Below are 22,580 nucleotides of genomic sequence, written 5' to 3' on the forward strand. Positions count from 1 at the left end.
TGCTCCTCTGTTTTCTCATTTCTGTGGTTGCTGTTTACTTGTTTTCTGCCTCGAGGCTTGTAAATTGCTCATAGTAGGTAGATAAATTTATTGCTAGTATCAAGACCTCTTTGAGAAATGATTTTTCAGAGATGACTTCTAGGCATAGCTGGCTTTTGGTCTTTGAATCTGACCCAGAACCCTGTCTCTTCTGTTTATTAAGGATTAAAGGTTGCAGCCTGGTTAGCCTAGCATCCAGTTCTTTGGTACTGAGTTGTAATATTATCGATGACCTGCAGAAAATCCAGATATTGGCATACAGGAAAAATCAACTGACCACGCGGGGCTGCAGTGCAGGGATGGAGGACTGATGCCTGTCCTGGGGCCGCCTGGGAAAGTCCTCCTGAGGAACGTCCTCCAGACACAGATGCTCACATTAAGATATAGGAAGATCAGATATGTGGAAAATAAGAGAAATGGAAAAACTCAGGGAGGATACTTACCAGGAAACCAAAAGGAAAACGTTACCTAGCAGTTCAGTTTGATGTGTAGTGATTTTTTTTTTCTTTTCTTTTTTTTTTGCGGAACAGGGGATTGAACTCAGGCCCTTGAGCTTGCCAGGCAAGCGTTTATTCTACTGAGCCATCTCCCCAGCCCCTGTAGTGATGTTTTTGATGGTGAACATCAGAGAAAATACTGGAGGTGAAGGAGTGACATTTCTGGGCCTCAGGAAGATGACTTTTCTTAATGCTAAATCCTAGAACAAGAAGTTATATGATCGTAAGCTAACATGTCAAAGAGATGGGATCACAGTGGTGGTAAGTGGGTCTACCCTGAAAAGTATGAAACAGATAGTGGTCAGCGAGGTATTACCAATGGGAAGAAAGCATCTCCCCTGAGAAAATTACCTACCCATAAATTCTGCAGACAAGAGAAGTCAAAGAAGTCCCACAAAAAGAAGCAGATAAAAACGTCACACAAAAAAAGACAGAAGAAAAGCAAGAAAGGGATCTACAGGTGTAACACCACATTCCTCAAGCGAGTTTGCAAAGAAATCTGTGCTTCTAGTACCAAAAAAAGGAAGCAACTACTGAAGTGTGAGGAAAAAAGTCCCTCCGAAAATCTGCCTTATTTTTAGGGGCAAAAAGTCACACTTTCCAGTCAGATGATTCAGCATTCAGCCGTTCAAGAATAAAGTGAGGAAAGAGACACTAAGAAAACCAAAAGGAAAAAGTTCATGTCTCTGTAGCTAACAATGGAGAGAAAGAGAGAGAGAGAGAGAGAGAGAGAGAGAGAGAGAGAGAGAGAACAAACAAATAGGGAAAGAAACATTCTTGTTTCCCACTTGACTCTAGATATTTATAGTTCCTACACAGGGGTTTTGGCTGGCGACTCCCTCAGCACCAGGGGTGTGAGGTCAGAGCTGTTTTGTGCCATCTAGATAAGTGTTTTCCTTTTCTTTTTGTTTCTTTTCTTTTTCTTTCCTTTTTTTTTTTTTTGCGGAACCGGGGATTGAACTCAGTCCTTTGCTTTTGCCAGGGAAGCACTTTTTTTTTTGTCTTTTGAGAAAAAAAGATCCTCTTTTTGAGACAGGGTCTTAATATTGTAGTTCAGGCTGTACTTGTGCACACTTTGTAGCCCAGGCTGGTTTTGAACTAGCAACGATCCTTCTGCCTCAGCCTCCCCAGTGCTGCGATTACAGGTGTGCACCACCATGCCCAGCTACCATCTATACAAGTTTTGACAGACTCCTTGTCTTCTGTTTTAGCCTGTTAAACTTGATCCCTTTTTCTTGTTAATAGGGAATCTGGTATTTTGATATGGAGGTTTCTTGCAGACATTATTTTTTATAATTAATCACATTGAGTGTAGAGTACATGTATAGCAAAGTAAAGGACCCAGAAAGCTGCATCCAGCGTTGACCTGGGTACACTTATTGGATGTTGAATTGGGGGAAACTGAGGGCTCAGTGGACTGGAAGCAGTGCGATGCAACTGGCTGGGCAAGGGGACGCTGTGCTGCTCCTTTCATATACTAGTAGATGTCAAGAGTCACTCAGCTCCAGCCTTGGAACTTTTTTCCCTCTGTGTTTCGATCCCACAGTTGTGGTCTATTTTACTTAATGAGGAAATGGGCATAAGAACAACTTTTTGCCTTTCATGGCAATATCCACAGACAACTATTAAAAGGGACTATGACTGAAATCAGAACATTATATACAGTAAATATTTACTCAATAGAGCAATTTTAACCTAAGGGGACAAAATTGAAAAGGGAGAAAAAGAAAAAATAACGGAGAAATAGAAGAAAAGAAGGGAATTGGAAGCAAGGCTGAAGGACAAAGGACAAGCCTCAGGGAACTGAAGAAGAAAGGAGAGGGTAAACAAAAAAGATAAGAACAAAGCAAAACTAAAAGAAATATTCATGCTCAGACAAAAAAGAAACAAGTGATCAAGAAAAATAAACCAAATTTTAAAATTTTTTTGAAGACTAGAAGAGTATCTGTTGGTAAGTACAAGGTCCTGAGTTCAATTCTTGGTACTACTACTACTAGTAGTAGTAGTTGTAATAATAATAATAATAATAATAATAATAATAGCAAAGAAAAAAAAGAGATTTTTCTCTGTGATTTCAAGCCTGTGGTGGTATCTACAGTTTTGTAAGCATATCCAAATTAAGGCAGAATTGCTCCCAGGCCTTCTGGCTAAGATAAGGTACAATTTCAGGCCTGACACTGCTCTCCCTCGTAGATTAGGGAGCAGGCAACAAGTCCAGATCTGTGCTGGGTAATCCTGGCACACTGGCAGGAGGATTAGGGCAGTTTGGGACTTTTAAATTCACAGAAGTTCAAGCTGAGCCTGGCCTCTGATTACGGGGATGGGGCTTGAATATTGTAGCTCATGTCTTAGTTGCTTCTCATCACTGAGATAAAATATGCAGTGCCCAAAGGGAAAAGGGAAAAGGTTTGTTTGGCTCACAAATTTGCAGAGGTTTCAGTACATAATCGGCCAGCCCCAAGGCACCACAGACAAGCCTCGCAAGGAGAGACACATTCATGGCAGCCAAAAGGTAGCAAAGCAACAAGGGAGGGACTTTAACAGCATCATTCTGTCCCTTGTATTTTATCCAGGCTACTTAAAACGGGTAGCACTCACACCCTTAATCCTAGCGCCCTTGAGCCTACATTGCACTGTGAATCAACCCCAGGTCACACACCCTAGATCCAGCCACCTCTGTCTGCAAAAGCCCGACCTGAGAGCACCTAAGGCTCTGGAGGATGTCTACACACAGCCATAACAGCTTTTAACACTCTGGGTGTCTCCTGCCAGTCTGACCATGGCTCCCTGACCAAGGATGTCTTCCATGAATGTTCCTCAGCCAGTCACTGTGTGAGTTTTAACATTGGAAACGCTGAGATGAAGTCAGCCCTCTACTGCTCGGAGTCCCAGGTTCAGTTTGCCCCTCCCTGAATTGGCATCCAGCCAGGCGCCCTCTCCAGGGCCACGGCAGATGTCTACTGGAGCCATTCACCAGCCGTTGTAGTGCTCAGCTCTGTTGTAGTCCGCTGCTCCATTCCACTGGTACATTTCTCCCTGAAGGCCGCTGGGGTTGCCTGCTTTCACTGTGTCTCTGTAGATTCGACATTTCTTTCTCTTCTCATGAGCCAGAAGCCAGAGAGAAAGTACAGATTGTCCCTTCCGTTTTCTGAACTGCGCTCTGACTCTTCAATTTCTCTGCAGGCTCTAATTTTCACTTCAAATCCATTCTGGGTCCTAAGGACCCACCTCCCTCCTTCTTTTCTTCCCCAAGTTGTTATTTTCCAGGGTCTGAGCTCTGAACCCTGGGGAGGCTCATTTATCACAGCTTATTGCTCTGCCATCTCCCCCCACAATGAGAACATTATAATCATGTTAGTGTCTACTAAACTGCCCGTTAATAAGAAAATGGTCCAAAACATATGACTCAAGTAAAAAGATGGTTGTGTGATGTTTCATGATAAATGTGTGTTGTGTCATGATAAATCACTGACTAGCAAGTCTACTTACAAGTCATCTGTCTCTGAAGAGAAATGCAACATCCTTTACATAACTGGTGGAGGCTTGGAGATTACACAATTCTGTAAACTAATGAAGTGTAGCAATTTCCCTTTCTGTAGTAGAGAATCCCAAAAATTATGATGTGAGAACCTTGTATAACAGGATTACTGAAAAAAATATTAACTCATCTTGTATGTAATTTAGCAATCTTGCTTCAAAAGTCTTATTTGACATGACTATAAGCACTCCAGTTTTTATATTCTCTCTCTCTTTTTTTTTTTTTTTTTTTTTTTTTGGCGGAACCAGGGATTGAACTCAGGCCCTTGCGCTTGCCAGGGAAGCGCTTATTCCACTGAGCCATCTCCCCAGCCCCTATATTCTCTTTTGCTACCCTTCTAGTCCCATCACTGAGTTCATTGAAACCTTGACCCATACAGTTTATTTGTATGAGAAAAATGTCTTTATTTCAATTAATTAATTAATTAATTGTTTTGTCTTCTTGAAACAAGGTCTCACTACGCAGTTCATGCTGGCCTTGAACTCACTTTGTAACCTAGGCAGGTCTTGAACTCTCAACAATCCTGCCTTAGCCTCCCAAGTGTTGGGATTACAGGTGTGCACCATCACGCCTGGTTTTAAAAATGTTTTGAACATGCTGAGAGTTATCCTTGACACAAAGTATGAGACCTTGGTTTAAGTAATGTGCAGACCCAGGATATCCCTTTGAGATAGCTGTATCTTCATTTGTCAGATGAGAATGCAGAGGCTCAAAACAACATTAACAACTAAGAATTTTCTTCGTGCCAACTGTGTGCCAAGAGCTTTTGTATTCATTGTTTTCCTCCTTCCATAGAAATCCTTTGATCCAAAATATGTCTTGTTAGGAGTCTGAGGCAGAAGGATGGCTATGAGCTAGAGGCCGGCCTGGGCTACATAAGGGAGTTCAAGGCCAGCCTGGACTACATAGTGAGACCCCCCCCCCCTTTGAAAAAAAATCACATCTCTTGAAGACTTACCATGTGTCAGGTACTCTGCTAAAGTGTCATGACAGAAGAGTTCAGATTACCGTCTTCCTTCTTAGAGCTTTGATGTGGAAGATGCATAAATAAATGTGAAGAGGGATGGGCTGTTTTGGGAGAAGCCCTCTATAGAGGGCTGTAGAGGGACTGGGGGAATGTCTGACCCAGACTTACAGGCATGAGTTCAGGAAAGATTTCCTGGAATAGGTAGTACCTGAATAAAGAGGAATTCATGGGGCCAAATATGCAGGCAGGAATCAGTTCAAGATAAATCCCCACCCATGTGTGCTGGTGCATACCTGAAATTCCAGCAGTCTGAGAGGCTGAGACAGGAGGATGGTAACTTCAAACCCAGCTCAACCAACTTAGCAATTTAGTAAGGCTATGTTGCAAAATAAAAAAAGGCTTGGGATGCAGTTGAGTGCAAAGGTCTTGAGTTCAGATCCTAGGGCTCATGTTTCAGCTTCTCTTTGGTGAGACTCAATACTTGACACCCAAAACTTAAAGTAGAAATTTAATTTGGCTCATGGCTTCAGGGGATTAAGTCCATCCTACCTTGGCTCTGGGGCAGAAACATCATGGCAGAAAGGCACCTGGCAGAACAAAACTGCTTAGTTCATGGGGGCCCAGAAGCAGAGCAAGGAAACAGTGCCAAAGAGGAGGAGGTAAGGGGCCACATACAGACCCCAGGGCCACGCCTCCATGACCCACCCAGGCATGCCCAGGGATGGATTCCACCAACCCTCTCTGGGTGGATCCCAAAGCCAATCGAATTGCCACTCTGCCCTAACCACCACTCCTGAGGATGCTAACTTGGTCGTAAAACATTTGCCCAGCGTGCCAGAGACCTTCATCTGACCCCAGGATTACAGGAAATAAATAAATAAATAAATAAATAAATAAATAAATAAAGGCTTGCTTCCTCAGTGTAGGATGAGAAGTTCCTCGTCTGGCTCTGCTCACCTTACCTCTCCATATTACTTTTCCCTCCCCACCACCTAGTCTGTTTGGACAAATGTAAGCACTTCTAGGTCATGCTGTATTCTTACCGCACCCCTCTTGTATTCTTCTGCACCATCTTCTCCATCCAACCGAAACAACTTTCCGTCACCACCACTCTCATCCCCTACTTGTCCCACAGGACTTAGCTTCAGCATCACCTCCTCTGAGAAGCATTCTCTAACCCTAGGCTAAGTCAGAGAACTCCCATCTCTCCAGATTCTCCTGTAGCCCTCAGCCCTGTCCCGCACTCCTTTGCCCTCCAGCTTAATACTTATCACACTGCATCATCGTTGTGCGCTTATTTGCCTTTCTCCCACCACTGGACTGACTGCTCCCTGGGGGAGGATCTTGTCTGCTTCAGTGATGGGTGCTTAGCAAATGCTCAGTAAAATGTCCACTAAATTGAAAAATGAGCCAGCGTGTGAAAAGCTTTAGACAAAATAGAAAAAAGAGAGGTGAAGTTCTTAAATAGCTTATGCTTTTAAATAACCTTAACCAAAAGCCCTTAAATAACTTTTGAGTCCTTCAGATTGGTAGAAGCAGAGTGTACCCAGGTATGGTGGCACACACTTGTAATCCCAGGACTTGGGAGTCCCAGGCCCGCCTGAGCTGCCTAGCAAGACCCTCAAAATAGGAAAGAAGGAAGAGGAGGAGGAGGAAGAAGAGGAAGGACAAAGAGGAGAAAGAGAAGAAGGAGGAGGAGAAGAGCGGTGCAGTGGCCACTGCTGTGGACTAAACTAACAAAAACAACAGGGTCCAGAGGCATGCTAAGCAACTTCCTCATGTCCGCTCATTTCATTCTTACAGCAAGGCTCAGAGAGGCCAGTGCACGGGCCCTAAATCTCTCAGAAAAAGGCAAGCATGCTTTGAAGGACTGCAGTGGAGTTGGAGAAGACTAAAGAATCCTAGGAGTTATGTGGAATAAAGAAAATATGTATTAAAGGGTAGTATAGTACCTCATGAAAAAGTTATGCTGTTTTAGGAATGAAAGATAAATTGACTACGAGAAGTTTAATGCATTTGTTATAGTATTACCTGAAAGATAGAAAAACACTATAATCATCTCCTTAGGTAATAAAAGAGGATTTGAAAACCTGAAAATATTTATTTGGGGGCTGGAGAGATGGCTCAGTGGTCTAAAGCACCTACTTGGAACAAGCTTGGCAAAGCTCAGGGACCGCGGTTCAATCCCCCAGCACCACATGCCAGCCAGCCGCGCCCCCTGGTGGGCTGAGCTGGCCACACACACACACACACACACACAATAAATAAATGTTAAAAAAAAAAATTAAAAAAAAACATTTATTTGTTTTTTGAGACAGCCCCTTGACCCCCATGTAGATCAGGCTGGCCTTCAAGTGACTGTGTAGTATAGCCTGTTCTTAAATTCACTATGTAGTCAGACTGGTTTTGAATTCACGGTGATCCTTCGAGACCAGCTTGGGCTACAAAGTGAGCTCAAGGTTAGCCTGAACTGCATAGTGAGACTGTTTCAAAAAGATGCACATGAAGGCAAGAGATAAGAAAAGGAATATTGTGGGACCGCCCTGCTTCCAAGTTGCATATGGTTAGATTTTTGGACTTATGTGTAAATATAAGAAGTATATAATTCTTTACGCCTATTTTTAAAATATATTCTAATTTTAAATGTTTTTTCATCATATTCTATACGGACTTAAAGTTCAACCTATCAATACTTGACAAAAAATAGCTGTTCCATGTTATGCCTAAGATGTTTGATATGCAGACAGATACTGAGGTTAAGCTTAACAGCCTAGGTTGTATGGTAACAACAATAAGCTTGTCTTCTGGATGGTTAACAACCTAAGTTTGCAGACCAAAATTAGAGAAAAAGGAGGGCTACAAGGAAAGCCAACATTTTGGCCCTAGCCTTCCAAAGTCACTTAAGACTCAGGACATATGAGAATTCGTACTGTAATGTCACGTAACTCGGTAGTGTCTCAAATTTTCTGATCAAGGAGATTATGGGGCCAAAGAGCAAAGTGATCGATGACGTAGAGTGTGCCTAAGGAGAGTCACATGGAGAGAAAACATTCTCTCAGGCTTTCACAGAGAGCACATTGGCCAAGCAATGGCCGTGACTCATCCACATGGCTGACACTGACAAAGGTTCTACAATCTGAGGTACAGGATCTCAGGATAAATCCTGAGGGGATTTCTTTCACTGACCTTCTCAGACCCAAAAGCTACAACTCTTGTTGCATAGGTCCTGCTTTACCTTGGTCTTAACCATCCAGCAGAAAAGTATAAAAATGAAGTATAAGAAGTAAAGCCATGGTGTTATGTTGAACCGTAGGGGACTCAGGTCAACAATTTCTGACATTGCCAGCCAAGCGGAAGACCCAATACTATTATGGACTACTGGACTCTTTTAGATTATTTTGCTGAGTTTACACACCTATAATATTTAAATGATGGAACTTAACCAAAAAAGGGGGTACAGATGAATGTCCATTTTGTATCTGTGTATTCAAAGTGGTTAGGATAGATATATAGTTACATTCTCTTAATGAATAGAGGGATTTGTTCTAATGGTGTTTGTAAATAGGATATCAAGTCCGCATCTTGTACAGCAATTAACCACTAGGAAGAATGTATGCAATGTGTTAATTATTGAAAGTGTCCTACCAATTTGGTTTGAAACTGTCTCATTGCTATTTGTTTCTCAATAAAATTAGGGGAAAAAAATAAAAAATAAAAAAAATTTTAAAAAGACACATACACACACAGTAAAGCAAATAAAAATTTAAAAAGTCAAATGTTGAATACTCTCTTTTTTAAACCAGAAAAACAAAATATTCTCTCATTATTCTGTATCACAATCAAATAAGATATCTATATGTCTATTTAACATTGTACTAAAGGTTATAAGAAAAATAGGGCCAGCCGAATAGCTCAGTGAATTAAAGTGCCTGCAAGCAGATGCAGGGGCCCTGGGGTTGATCCCTGGGCCTGCCTGCCAACCCGCTCCCAGGACACACTGACAGGGCCTGGGGAGATTGTTCAGTGGAATAAGCACTTACCTGGCAAGTGCAAAGGCCTGAGTTCAAGAGCAAAGGCCTGAGTTCTTTTTCAAAAGAAAAAGAAATAGGATAGGGCAAAGAAATATATTATCTACTAATGTTATGAATAAAAAAAATTCAGGGGCCAGGGAGATGGCTCTGTGGAATAAGTGCTTCCCTGGCAAGCACAAGGGCCTGAGTTCAATCCCTGGTTCCACAAAAAAAAAAAAAAAAAAAAAAAAAAAAATCAAAAGAATCTATACATAATTATTGGACTAAATAAAAGAATTTATTAAGGTTACAAGGCACAAAGTTAATGCAATAAAATTATTGGCATTTCCATCTGCTACCAATAAGCAGGTTAAACCTGAGCTCTTTTTTTTTTTTTTTTTTTTTTTCTGGAACCAGGGATTGAACTCAGGCCCTTGCGCTTGCTAAGCAAATGCTTATTCTACTGAGCCATCTCCCCAGCCCCAAACCTGAGTTTTTAGGTTTTAGTGTTTGTTTTTGTGCTACAGGGCATTGGAGTTCCCTTCTGGGGGACTTCTGGAGACGATTTCTAGGTTCTTTCTGTCCTGAGCAAAGAAGAGGCCAAGATAAGCACAAACTGTAGCCAAGTTCTGTTAGAGGCAGGGGGGAAAAAGGCTCTACAGGGTGAGTTTGAGTCAAATAAAAGTAGGAAAAGCAGCACACCCCACAGCATGAGGGTGGCCACCATGCAAGAGAGGACACAGTGGCAGGAACCCAAGAGGTCATCCTTTCTGTGTCACCCCTCTTCAGGTCTATGCCATCCTTTGCGAAACTTGCTTGAGTTCTCACAAGAAGTCCATGTGCAGGGGTTTGGGATCAGCTCTGCGCATGTCCTGGGCTAGTACCATTAACAGGTCACACCTACTTTCCCAGCTTTGCCATGCGGTGATCTCCTGTCTCAAGTCCATGGTCTTTGTGCTGAGCTACATCCCCAGCACTGTATATTTTATTTTATTTAAATTTTGAGGGCTGGGGAGATGGCTTAGTAGAATAAGCACTTGGTTGGCAAGCCCAAGGGCCTGAGTTCAATCCCCAGTTCTGGAAAAAGAAAAAAAAAAAAAAAACCTCACACAATTTCCTACTTTTAGGGAGGTTGCTCAGTGGTTTAAGCACCTGCCTGGTCAAGCGCAAGGTCCTGAGTTTGATCCCTGGTACAAAAATAAATAAATAAATAAATAAATAAATAAATAAATAAAATTTTGAGACAGGGTCTTACTAAATTGCCCAGACTAGGCTAGAATGTACTATTCTCCCTCCTCAGCCTCCTAGCAGGATCACAGGCATGTACCACCACACCTGGCAGAATATGAGATTTTTAAATTATTATTTATTTATTTGTTTGTTTATTTTTGAGACAAGTTCTCACCATGTAGTTCATTCTGACCTAGAACTCACAACACCCTGAGTGCTGGGATTAAAGGCACACACCACTACGCCTAGCTCCAAATTTTTTTTTTTTTCTGTTTGTTGTTTGAGACAAGGTTTTACTATGTAGTCCAAGCTGGCCTCAAACTCACTGTCTAGCCCAGGCTGACCTCCAATTCACAATGATACTCCTGCCTCAGCCTTCTGAGTACTGGGATTACAGGCATGCACCAGCATGCCCGGGTCTAGTTTGAAATTTTTAAAACATATTTTCAGTAACACTCACTGCCTTGGAGGCTGAGCTAGAGTGATTGCTTGTGCTCCAGAGTTCAAGGCCAGTCTAGGAACACAGTGGAACTCTGTCAGACAGCGTAGGAAAGGATTTCTTAGATGGACAGGACAAGGTGGTTGAAAACCTTTAGAGAAGGCATAAGTGGCACCTACTGTAAAGGAACAGAAAGATAAATTGAACCCACTTAAGAGTAGGACGTTCTGGTTATCTAAAGATACAATAAAGACTGTAAAAAATAGCCTTTGTAAATTCAATGGTCAGGAAATTAGAAAGAGAGGGATTGGATTTAAAGGAGTACAGGGAGAGATGAGAGAAAGGTAGAAGCCATGCCAAAAATATCAGTTTCTCACCAATCACCTGAACAGGAAAGGGCTGGAATCCTCCTGACCTTATGGAACCTCTTTCCATGTTCCCTAAGCTGAGGTGTGTTAGGGTGGTTGAAAACCTTTATCTACTCCTTTGTCTTCCCTTCAGGAAAGCACACTTCACATGTGTGCCATTGCTCCTGGGTTTGCTGCCTCCGAAGCAGTGCTCCCTTCTGAGCCCTCCCACCTACTCCATCCTACTGTGGTCCAGGCATAGTGAGACTGGACATCTTTTTGCCCTACACAGGAGGATCTCATAATGAAGAAAGCGTGTTTTAGAGCACACCCCACCTAGGTGTGAGTTCCAGCTCTGCCTTCTGCCAGCAGGGCACCTTCAAGCAGGCCAGTTCACTCCACTGCCTCTGTGCCCTCCCCTGTAAGATGGGAGTCGTAGCTGTTTCCCCCTGCAGTTTCATAGGGCACTAATGACAGTGGAGCACTGGTGCTCTGCTTGCATAATACTGTGCCAAGCACACTGTACGCTCTTGGTAAGCGCTGTTGTTACAGCTCTGTGTCCTCAGGGAAGGCGCCTCCACCTCCACAGAGGCCACGCTCTTTGGTTACCTGAGTTGGGCTGTCCTGTCCATCTTCCATCTTCCGGAGTTAAAAGGAAAGGGCGAGGTGGGTCCTCTGAAGTCCAGCTGGGCACACTGCCAAGCTGCAGCTCTAGCCAGGCTCTTATAGCCCTGACAGGGTCTCTCCTCATCTGGCGGGCATGCTGAGCTCAGGCCCAGTGCAGCTTCCTGTTCCCCTTATCTTTCCCCTGCAGGTGCTTTCTGAAGTGGAAATGTTCCCACTTGCTTCCTCTGCTTTCTTTTGCCCATGAGGACCCTCATTCTTCAGGCCTCAGTCAAACCCCAGTGGCTGGCCTGGTGCCCACTCTGTTCTGTGGCTTTCTGCCCCTCTGCTGCCCTGACCAGATGCAATGTGGACCCTGGCTCCAATCTCAGCATTTCCCTTGCCTTCCCATCTCCAATCCACGCTTTAGAATTGAAAACTTCTCAAGTTGTCCACATTCACCAGCTTTTCCATCCCAAATAGTTTCCCCTGTCCCTGTACCTAACTCCATTCCCTCAGCATCTTCAAGTTCAAATCCCTGTTCTGCTCTTCCCAAGGTGTATCGCCTTGGGCCATGACTTAGATTTTTCTGAGCTTTAATTATCCTACCTATAACACGGGGACAATGAGGTTGGCCTGCCTGAGAAATGATTACAGGCCTAACACAGTATGATCTTTGGGCATGTTTTACAATGTACACAGTGAATTGGAGATAAGTACTTAAACATGTATTGATGGAGAAAGATCAAATAAAAATTTGTCTACTTTTTTTGAGACAGGTTCTCACAATGTAGCCTAAACTCACTATGACCTTGAACTCACTGTGTAGTCCAAGCTGGCCTCACACTTGCAGAGATAGTCTTGTCTCAGCCTCCTAAATGTTAAGATGACAAGTGCCACCCTGCCTCGCTTCAAATACAATTCTGACATACTATCTGCAATCAAACTCACAAACTTTGGCAAACTCACAAACTTTGACAGAGCTTCAAATGATAACTATTGCTGTATGACTTTTAGAAAGGTAAGTCATGGGCTGGTGAGATGGCTCAGTGGTCTAAAGCACCTACTTAGAACAAGCTAAGCTAAGCCAAGCACAGGGACCGCGGTTCAATCCCCCAGCACCACATGCCAGCCAGCCCCGCCCCCTGGTGGGCTGAGCTGGCCACACACACACACACACACACACACACACACACACAAATAAATAATTAAAAAAAGAAAGGTAAGTCATTTAAACTCTCTGAGCCTCAGTTAGTCAAATGGTGATGCCAATGAATCCCATGTCATAGGGCCAGGATAGGACAAAGTCAGATATTTATGTAAAACACTAAATGTTGTTCATGGCCTACAGTAACTATCACCAATAAAAACAATTTCTGTTATTTCACTATCCATGATGAGCTGAGCTTGGTAGCCACTGTGTCATCTATGTCATTAGTGCTGTGGAAACTGTGGATCCACTTTAACCCCACTGGTCCAGGCCCTCCCTGCTCAGACTAGACTCACAGAGCTCTACTCCAAAATCTTCATCCTGAAACACTCTTTATGCCTTCAGGAGATTAAAAAAAAAAAAAAAGCAAAACACAAAGATGCATAAGCTTATTAGGAGTCAGAGAAATGCAAAGTAAAACCACAATGAAGTGCTAGTGTACATCCATCCATCTGACTGCCCCGGGCTGGCAAGGACATGAACCAAGGGAACCCTCATACACAGCTGGGAATGTGAGTTGGCACAACCCCTTCTTGAGACTCTCTGGCAGGGTCTGCTGAAATCGAAGCTGCCTGTGTCCTGTGACTCACCAAGTCCACTCCCAGTTTGCAGCTACGAAAAGCTCTCCCCCAAGAAACTGTATGACACTGTTCACACCAGTAGAGTTCATAATAAGTGAGAAATGAAGAGAAAAAAAAAAGGGCTGCATGTCCAACAAGAGGTTGGTAAGTAAATTGCTAATGATTCCTAAGATGAAATATTTACATAGAACCATGGATGGATCGTGTTACTAGGATAAAGTGAAGAAAATAAGTTGCAGAGGAATGCATGCATTTTAATACCATTTAAATAAAGTAGAAAACATTACTGCATATTGTTTAGAAATACATGCTTCTGTAGTGTAAGCAGAGAGAAATTCAGGGAAGTGGAAAACAGTAAATTCTCACTCGGCAAATTAACTCAGGAGCTATGGCAGGGAGAAGAAACGAGGCTGGAGAGGCATCCACGAGGGCATCAAGCACATTGCACAATATTTTATTCCTTATGCTGGGTGGTGGGAATAGGTGTGTCTGTAATATAATTCTTCAGGCATGAAATAATAATACTTCAAATATGAAATATTTCATAATAATTTTTATAAAAGTCAAAACAATGTAAATGATCATGATTTAAATCATTGCATTCTTCTTGAGTCCTGATTCAGGAAAAGAAGGGCCCTGCTTCTTCCCATTGGATCATTTTGGTGAGTTTCAAAGAGAAAAAAATGTGGTGCCAGATGTGGTGGTGCAGGCCTGCAGTCCCAGCATGCAGGAGGCTGAGTCAGGAGGATCTCTGCTAGTTCAAGGCCACCCTGGGCTACCTAATGAATTCAAGGCCAGTCTGAACTATATAGCAAGACCCTGGATCAACAAACTACTTAACTAACAACCCCTCTACCACTAAACACTTTGATTTTTTTTTAATTTTAAAACCAAAGTCTTGCTACATAGTTCCGGTTGAACTTGAACTCACTATGTAGCCCAGGCTGGCCTCATACTCAAGGTAATCCTCCTGCTTCAGCCTCGAGAGTGCTAGGATCATAGGCATGTACCACCACACTGGCTGGTGCTATTGCTGAACTAGCTTGTAATAACCAAGAAATAACCAAGAATATTAAAAATATTCAGTGTAGAGAATGAAGCCTGATATATATCCAGAGTTTTTGTCTCTTTTTTCCCTGAATTTTACCATAACAACTCTCTTTCCAGAAAAAACTAAGTTAAAATCCTGCCATCAGTATTGAATTCTACATTGAGCATGGTAGCTCTCCACCTGTAATTCCAGCACTTAGGAAGCTGAGACAGGAGAATCACCTTGAGTTCGAGGCCAGTGTGGGCTACATAGTGAGTTCAAGACCAGCCTGAACTACATAGTGAGACCCTGTCTCAAAAAAAAAAAAATATATATATATATATATATATATAATAAAAATTAAAACATATGACGCTGTTTTGTTTCCCAGAGGTAATCTCTATTGTCAATATACTTCCAGAGATTTTTTTTCTGTTTGATTTTTTGTTGAGGCAGGTCTCCCTTTGCAGTTCAGATTGGCCTTGAACTCACTTTGTAGCCCAGGCTATCCTCAAACTCATAGAGATCCTCCCTCCTCAGCCTCCTGAGGGCTGGGAATACAGGCATGTACCACTACGGCCAGCTGTATGTATACTAAAATATAAAGATAGGCACATACAGGTGTTTTTTTTTAACACAAGACAATATGAGCATAAAAATGTAAATGTAGTCCTTGAACAGAAGTAGTCATTTTAAATATTATTACATCATTGTATATTTCCTTTCTGCACTGTCAATTTCCCTGGAGCCTTCCGTATCAATTCATTTGCTCATCATGATCTGCCATCTTCTTCCAGTTTCAAGTACTCTATGGTAACATATTGGCCTGGGGAGGTAGCTCAGCAGCCTAAGCACCTGACTGGCAAGCGCAAGGACCTGGGTTTGATCCCCAGTACCGCATACTGCACTTGCTCCAAACCTTGGGCATGTCATGCCAGCCACCACTAAGAGTCTGAGCTGCATAGTGACATTCTGTACCAGATAAATAAATAAATAACAGATTAAAAAACAATAAATCCTTCCTACGGTAACATATTTCTTAAATTTTTATTTGTACTTAAACAAGACATAGATTCTAGATGTAAAATGTAAACATTTAGGTAATACAGACTGAATGATAAAACTTTTCACAAAACAGAGTGATCAGGATTTTCCCAACATTGCTCGCTCCCTCCACGTGGGCATAAACGCACACCTGTAACCTCTGAATTCCAAGCCCCTCCCTGGAGAGAGACTGGGTTGTATTTGACATCCATCCCTCCACACTCATTTGCTCTCATACACAAAAAGGTATTTGGTTGTTTCATGTGTGGCTGACAATAGACAAATGGTTCTAAACTGTGCACGATGCTCTTCTGCTTCCTTGTGGACACACAGGCCTATGATAACCATCTCAGTCATTCATCCAGCTGATACTTACTACGTAATATGCATGATTTGAGGCACACTGTGAAAGCCCATGGGCAGCTTCTCTCCTCACATACTTACTGTCTGGAGGGATAGTCAGACCAGAGCAGGTAGGTAAGCAGTATAACTTCAGGTTAAGTTAAGTAATATGATGAACACAAAGTGTGGGTTGGGTGAAGCAGTTTCTTTTTTAGGGGGTACTAGGGATCAAACTCAGGACCTTGCGCTTGCCAGGCAAGTACTTATTTCACTGAGCTATCTTCCTGCCCCTAGGATGGGGCTTTTTACCACTGCACAGTAGTCCACTATAAAGTCTCATAGTTTTAGGGAATGATTTTCCCACTTCCCTCCTTATATCTCAGAGTAGGAACTACATTTCCTACTGATACCCATCATAGAAACATGCACACAAACCCAAAACACCCATATGGAAGTGAACAAGTATTTCATGAAATAATGCTTACTAAGAGTGATGGATTAAAATGTTTCATTCTGTTGCATTTTATTTTTAAAAACATATTAACTATGACCTGTTACTTTTTTTTTTCATTGTCCACTAATGAATTATGATCTCAGTTTGAAAAATATTGCTTTGTGCAACCAGACCTCTTCCGAGGTTTATGTATTGTTCATCATTCTCTCCTATTACAAACAGCGAACTCCTTTCTGTTCATTTTGGGACAATTTCTCAGAGAAAGTTCCCTGATTGTGTAATCACTATGTGCTTAATATTCTGACAAATGCATGTAATGATCCTAGACCACTACACTCTAATCCTGGATCAGTGACCATGTGATGTATAAACTCTGGGCAAGTGCTTACACCTCTCTGTACCTCCGTTTCCTCATCAGTAACCTGCAGATCTCTAATTCCCTAGAGTGTATCCTCAATGGAGAGGAGATGCCCCACCCCCTGACTCAGCGACAGCGGGACTCCTCCAGCCCTTCTCCCCCTTTTCCGCTCTATTTCTCATCCCTCAGAGGCAGCCCAGGGCGAGGGAAAAAGGCAGGTCTGGGCAGGAGGGCCCAGTGCTGGGCGGGGCAAAGGGAGGTCGGCCCTCAGTAGGAAATGAGGCAGAGTAGGAATAACACTTTAAAAGCCTGACAGCCTCTTCCTCCTGCCATTCCCTGGCCTCTTTCCATCCTCCTCGGTTCGGCCTCCACTTCTCCTAGGCAGTTTTGCCTCCGGCCAGAAGAGTCACCAGCCTGTCCAATCAAGAGCCCAGGTGGAAGAATCAAAAGAACTTCAGCCCAGGATGTTGACCACACTGCTGCTTTTGCTGCCGCCCCTGCTGCTGCTACTGCCGGGCCGTGTCCTTTGCAGCCAGGAAGCCTCAGAGGGTGAGTTTGGGACCCCGTCTCCTGGCCGCCTGCCTGGGGATGGTTCTGTAGACTCTCGGCCTCTCTGGATACATGAACAGGATCAGAGCGCAGCGAACAGCACGGCATCTGTGTCTACAGCTGCCTGGATCTGTCTGCAGTGCAGCAGGGCACTGGTTTATGTCCCAAAGCCACGGAGGGGAAGTTCAGTAAAGTATCGGGAAAGAGCTGCTCGGACGCTGGAGGAAACAGGCTGGAAAAATGTTTAAAGGGACCAGCAGAGGGGGTGAGAGAACCAGCATTGGAGAGAGGGGCGAAGAGACCAGCTCTAGAGAAGGGGAGCTGAGGATGGGGTGCGGGAAGCAGGGTAGGTCCAGGGAAGGTGGCAAGAGACTCAGGATGAAAAGAGAGCGGGAGGGAACTGGGAAATACGACCTTGGTGCACCTAGCAGGGCAGCGCTCTGTCCCGGAACTGCACATTATCAGCAAAAGGAAAACTCTATTGTTATTATAACACTTGACTCCATTTTAACACTGCAAAGATCAGAGTACGTTGAAATACAAATGTTTTTCTGTGTACGTCATTTTAAATAGGTTAACATACACAGCTATGTTGGAGGGTGGCAAATTGGACTGCCCTGAGTGGCATGAACTCCAGCTGGGCACTGAGAAGGGACGGAAGACTTAGGAAAGGCTGGGGGCTGGGACCAGAAAGGTAGAAGTGAGGGCAGACAGAGGATGAACAGGTGCAGCAGGTGAGGTAGAACTGGGGTGGTAAGCTGTGACCAGCAGGGGAACTCAGAGGGGACCAGGGTGCCTGAAGTGACCCCACAGAGGCAGAACAGGGGAGCTAATGCCCTGGACTATAATTGCATGGTGGCTTCACTCCCCTCTTCCACGAACTCTGTAGCTTTCATTTCCTCCTCAGAGGAGCAAATAATAACCAGTATTCGGTGAGTGTTTACTGTACTTAACATATGCAATAACTCATTTAGCCCCCACAGTACCCTACAATGTGTGTAGTGTTATTATACCCATTTTACAGAGGAGGAAACTGAGTCATAGAGCAGTTATGGACCACATCTAAATGTCTAAGGTCTCCTCTCAGATATATTTACTCACATCTGCGGAGAGAGAGAGCACAGTTTCTCAAATGCAACACAGAGAGACGCACACACACACACACACACACACTCATGCACAAATTGACATCACTCAAAAATCATCTAGGGTCCCACTGTTGTGCTAGCCCTTTATGGGTGCGGAGGCAGAGGGTGTCGGACCTGGCCCCAGAGCCTGGAAGAGTCCAGTGTAGCCTGTGTGTTGCTTTAGTGTATTTAGAGTTAGGCACTCAGAATCTCACAAAGCACATGCTGAGGCGAAGTGGTCCGGGATCACCCACACAGATGCAAATGGCTGGGAAAGCAAAGAGGAGACACTGGGAAAGCTGTCCGAGGGGAGAGCAGCTCAGCTGGAGCTTGAGGCATGCAGAGAAAGGCTGGAAGGCAGAACAGGGAGACAGCAACCCTCACACACTATTCCTATGTCCGGCACAAGTGGGCACGAGGAACCGCGAGTAGTTTAGCACTGGAAAGAGGCCAGAAAATGCAGCTGGGCCCAGGTCACTAGCAGCCATGAATGCCAGGATAAAGCCTCTGGGCTCGATCCTGTGGTCAGGTGGATCGGCCACGAGGGAGGCAGTTCTGCAGGCTGGTTAGGGGCACTGGACTCATCTACCTGCACCCAAGCCTTGGCTCTGCTGTCCGATCTCAGCCTCAGTGTCTCATGCAGCATGGGGTTAATCATAGTAGGTACTGCATCAAGCCACGGGGGGCGGCACTAATAGGATAATAATGTGTCACAGCATAGTATACTGGTCATAATAAGCACTTAGTGGGTAGTAGCTATTGTTATTATCATCATTATTTTGGCACTGGGAATAGAGCGCAGGACCTCACTCTCGCCAGGCGGATGCTGTGCCACTGAACTACATCCCAATCCTTAGCTATTATTTTTTACTGTGTTGGGGAATAGTATGTCACTGGAGGACTTTAACAGAGGAACCAGATTTTATCCGTGTTTCAGGTGGTGGTCCAATCGGAAGAGAGAAACTGAGATATTAGGGTAGGGGATGAGGTAAGAACTGTTAGTTCAGATGAGAACTAACAGGGCCAGACCCAGAGCCCTGGCAGAGAGATGAGGGGAGATGTAACTGGGATTTTGTAGTTCAGGACTTACTGACCAACCATAAATGGGAGAAGAAATGAAAAATAACAGGGAAGAGTGCCCCTTCCCACTGCAGGCCTCAGTTTCCTCGTTGATAAAACAAAGAGAATAGCCCCTGCCCTAGGTTATTGTGAGCATCCAGTAGGACGCTGGGAGGTGGGAAGGCACTTTTTAGGGTTGTAGTGGGCGGTAGGCTCTGGGGGCTCTGGGAGCTCTGGGATCTCCTAAGCCAGCTGTCCTGACGCGCTGACTCTGCCCCAGGCCCACTGAACTTCCACATGCTGCAGATGGCCTACTACCATGACCCCATCCATGCAAGGTATTATGGCAACGCATCCCTGGGGGGCCATCTGACACACAGGCTGGAGGGCCAGCCCAACAACTTCACCATCCTCCAGCTGCAGCCCATGGAAGAGCCCGAGAGCTGGGAACACCAAGAGAAAGACCTGCAAATCTACCTGCGGCAGTTCCACACCTTCGTGCAGGTGGTGTGCAAGGAGCAGAGGGACAGCGTGACCTGTGAGTCGGGGCCTGGCAGGGCAAGGGGCGGGGCAGGCTTCGTGGGGCACCACACAGTGGGTGGGTGTCAGAGATAGGGGGTGCAAGCTCAAAGTTGCAGAAAGGCGAATGGCCTAGGAAACAAGTTCCCATCAACCCTCTTCTAGCTGTCTTGACCTCTTAGGAGAGGCCTCGTCCCTGACCCACTCTGACACAAGGTTCACTGAAAACTCTGAATGCCTTGCCTCACAGCTTTCCAGCTCCTTTGCTTCCTAGAGCCCCCTGGTTCCTTCACACAACCCTCTCCCTCCAGCCACCTCTCCTCACAGCCTCAGAGACCCTCAATCCCTCACCTCATTGCCCCAGCTCTTCCTTCTCTCTCAGAGCCCCCCTTTTTCTTACAGCCTCTTGCACCTCTTTACACAATAAATCTACCCTCCACCACCCACCTTGTCTCAGCCCCAAGCCTTCTCCTCAGGCCTCCATCTGTCCTCTTCCCCGGGGGACCCCCTTTCTCCATGCAGCCTCTGACCCCGAACCCCTCCTCAGTTCCTTTCAGCATCCGCTGCTTGGTGGGCTGCGAACTGCCTCCGGAGGACTCCGAGGACTCCAAGGCCCGCGTCTTCTTTGAAGTGGATGTGAATGGGAGCTCCTTTGTGAGTTTCCAGCCAGAGGATGCCCGGTGGGTGTCAGAATCCCAGGCACCCTCCAAACTGGTCGCTTTTACGCTGAAGCAGCTCAACAGTTACAATCGTACTCGGTACGAAATGCGGGAATTTCTACAGGACACCTGCGTGCAGTATGTGCAGAAACATGTCGCCATGAAGAACTTCAAAGGTACCAGGGCTTTGGGCAGGGCCTGTGTGGGAGGGAGGGCAAGGGCGGGCTCCAGGCAAGAGGACGGACCCGGAGGCCTTGAACTACAAGGGCCAAGAGCTGGGAGCAGGGCGTAGGCTGGCGGCTCTCCTTTGGGGGCAGAAATCCCAGGGGGTTTGACTCAAACCACAGACTCTGGTGAGATTCCTAAGCTGACTCTCTGCATGTTCTGCAGGGAGCCAAACAGGCCGCTCCTACACTTCACTGGTCCTGGGCATCCTGGTGGGCAGTTTCGTCATCGCTGGTGTGGCTGTGGGCATCTTCCTGTACACAGGTGGACGGCGATGTTGATGATTCTCCTGCCCGCTCTGAGAAAGGGCTGGGGTGACCAGAGCTGGCAAGGAAAGGTCTCAGCTGACATGAAGCCAAACAGATGCTCCAATGGGGACACCATATCCCAGAAAGTGTGAAGTGACAGCTCCTTTTTTTCTCCTAAATCTGCCCACCAAGGGACTGGGGAGAGAAGATGGGAAGGCCTGTTAATTGATTGGTTTGCTAAGAACCTATTGACCCTCATGCTTTGCTGAATTGCTCTGGGAAGTGAGCGTTTCTGTATCTTTGTGAAAAACAGGTGAAGGAGTTGGAGCAGGGGTGTCTATGGCCCGTCCTCCAGAGAATCACCTGAGCCACAAAACACATAAGGAAATGAAATTAATTGCCATTACCAAAGTAAACAGCATTCGGCGCTTCCAGGTGTGTCCGATTTGAGAAAGGACACTGCTATAAAAGTGGTAGAAAGAAGTAATCAGCAGGATGGTGTAAAGATAAAATCCAAGAAATATGGAAACAATGCATTATTAATTAATTAAATAATGTTAATAAATTTATTACATATGCATATAGCATAACTGTTTATTTTATAAAACTTCTGGAAAAGTAGTCTACACCCTTTGCCTATGCTTTCTGCTCTCCCACTCATTCTTATTTTCTTTTTTTTTTTTTTAGACAAGGCCTCACTATGTAGTTTAGGCTGGCCTTGCTATCACTTTGTAGCCCAGGCTGGCCTCCAACTCAAAGTGATCCACTTGCCTCACCACCAGTACCCTGTAATTGTCAAACCTTTACCTCCATGATATCTGTAACATCTTGGTGAGTTAGGCTTCTCTTTTACCCTAACTTTAGAGATGCTATACTTCTAATTCATAAAAATTATTCAGTTCAATCCCTGGTTCCGCAAAACAAAAACAAAAACAAAAAAAAAAAAAAAAAATTCTGGGCACTATTTTTCAATCCTTTGACTACAAGGTGTGATTAAAGGAATCCAGTGAATGTTTAAAAAATGTATTATAGTAAAAGATGCACGGCCACTAATCCCCCTTAAACTGTGCCCCTTCACTTCAAGCACACTTGTCCTATCGTTCTGGCCACTTTCTGAAGCAGTTGGGAAGTCTTTCATGTCTTTGATCGTGTGCTCAAGGATACCTAAATGTCCCGAATCAATTGAAAACGCTTACCTTTGTGGTCATTTTGACTTTGGGGAAGAGCCAGAAATGACACAATATCACATTTAGTGCATGAGTTGGGATGAAGGCACACCATAATGCTTTTACGAGCCTGCTTTTCAGTTTGATGGCATCTGGGAGAAATATTCACTATACTTTTTTATCATACTGGGTAAAGACATGCTGAAAGAGAACATACAGAACTGCTTTCAAAGATTGCAAGAGCAATGGGATAATTGTTTTGGAAGTGAGGGAGAGTATATTAAGAGACACTAATAGTAATGTTTTTTACTGTAATTTTTTATTTGAATACTATATAAT

At 44.4% G+C, this 22,580-nt stretch overlaps 1 protein-coding gene and 1 pseudogene across 3 annotated transcripts; both read left to right on the forward strand.

Annotated features, from left to right (window-relative positions):
* Positions 1–349: 349 nt before the first annotated feature.
* LOC111816679 lies at positions 350–1,228 on the forward strand (annotated as a pseudogene).
* A 12,274-nt stretch (positions 1,229–13,502) lies between these two features.
* On the forward strand, positions 13,503–21,626 carry Procr (protein C receptor). Of its 3 annotated transcripts, none has more exons than XM_023714784.1 (5): positions 13,503–13,605; positions 17,075–17,238; positions 19,705–19,962; positions 20,491–20,778; positions 20,993–21,626. In XM_023714784.1, exons 2-5 carry the CDS (start codon positions 17,154–17,156, stop codon positions 21,106–21,108), a joined length of 747 nt encoding a protein of 248 aa, XP_023570552.1. In that variant the 5' UTR covers positions 13,503–13,605; positions 17,075–17,153; the 3' UTR covers positions 21,109–21,626. The 3 variants fall into 3 exon arrangements, with proteins under 3 accessions (XP_023570552.1, XP_023570553.1, XP_004630905.1); XM_023714785.1 differs by lacking the exon at positions 13,503–13,605 and adding an exon at positions 15,678–15,781; XM_004630848.2 differs by lacking the exon at positions 13,503–13,605 and having other exon boundaries at positions 16,870–17,238.
* Positions 21,627–22,580: the final 954 nt, after the last annotated feature.

Source organism: Octodon degus, unplaced genomic scaffold (assembly GCF_000260255.1).
Source record: "Octodon degus isolate 3935 unplaced genomic scaffold, OctDeg1.0 scaffold00037, whole genome shotgun sequence".
Lineage (NCBI taxonomy): Eukaryota > Metazoa > Chordata > Mammalia > Rodentia > Octodontidae > Octodon > Octodon degus.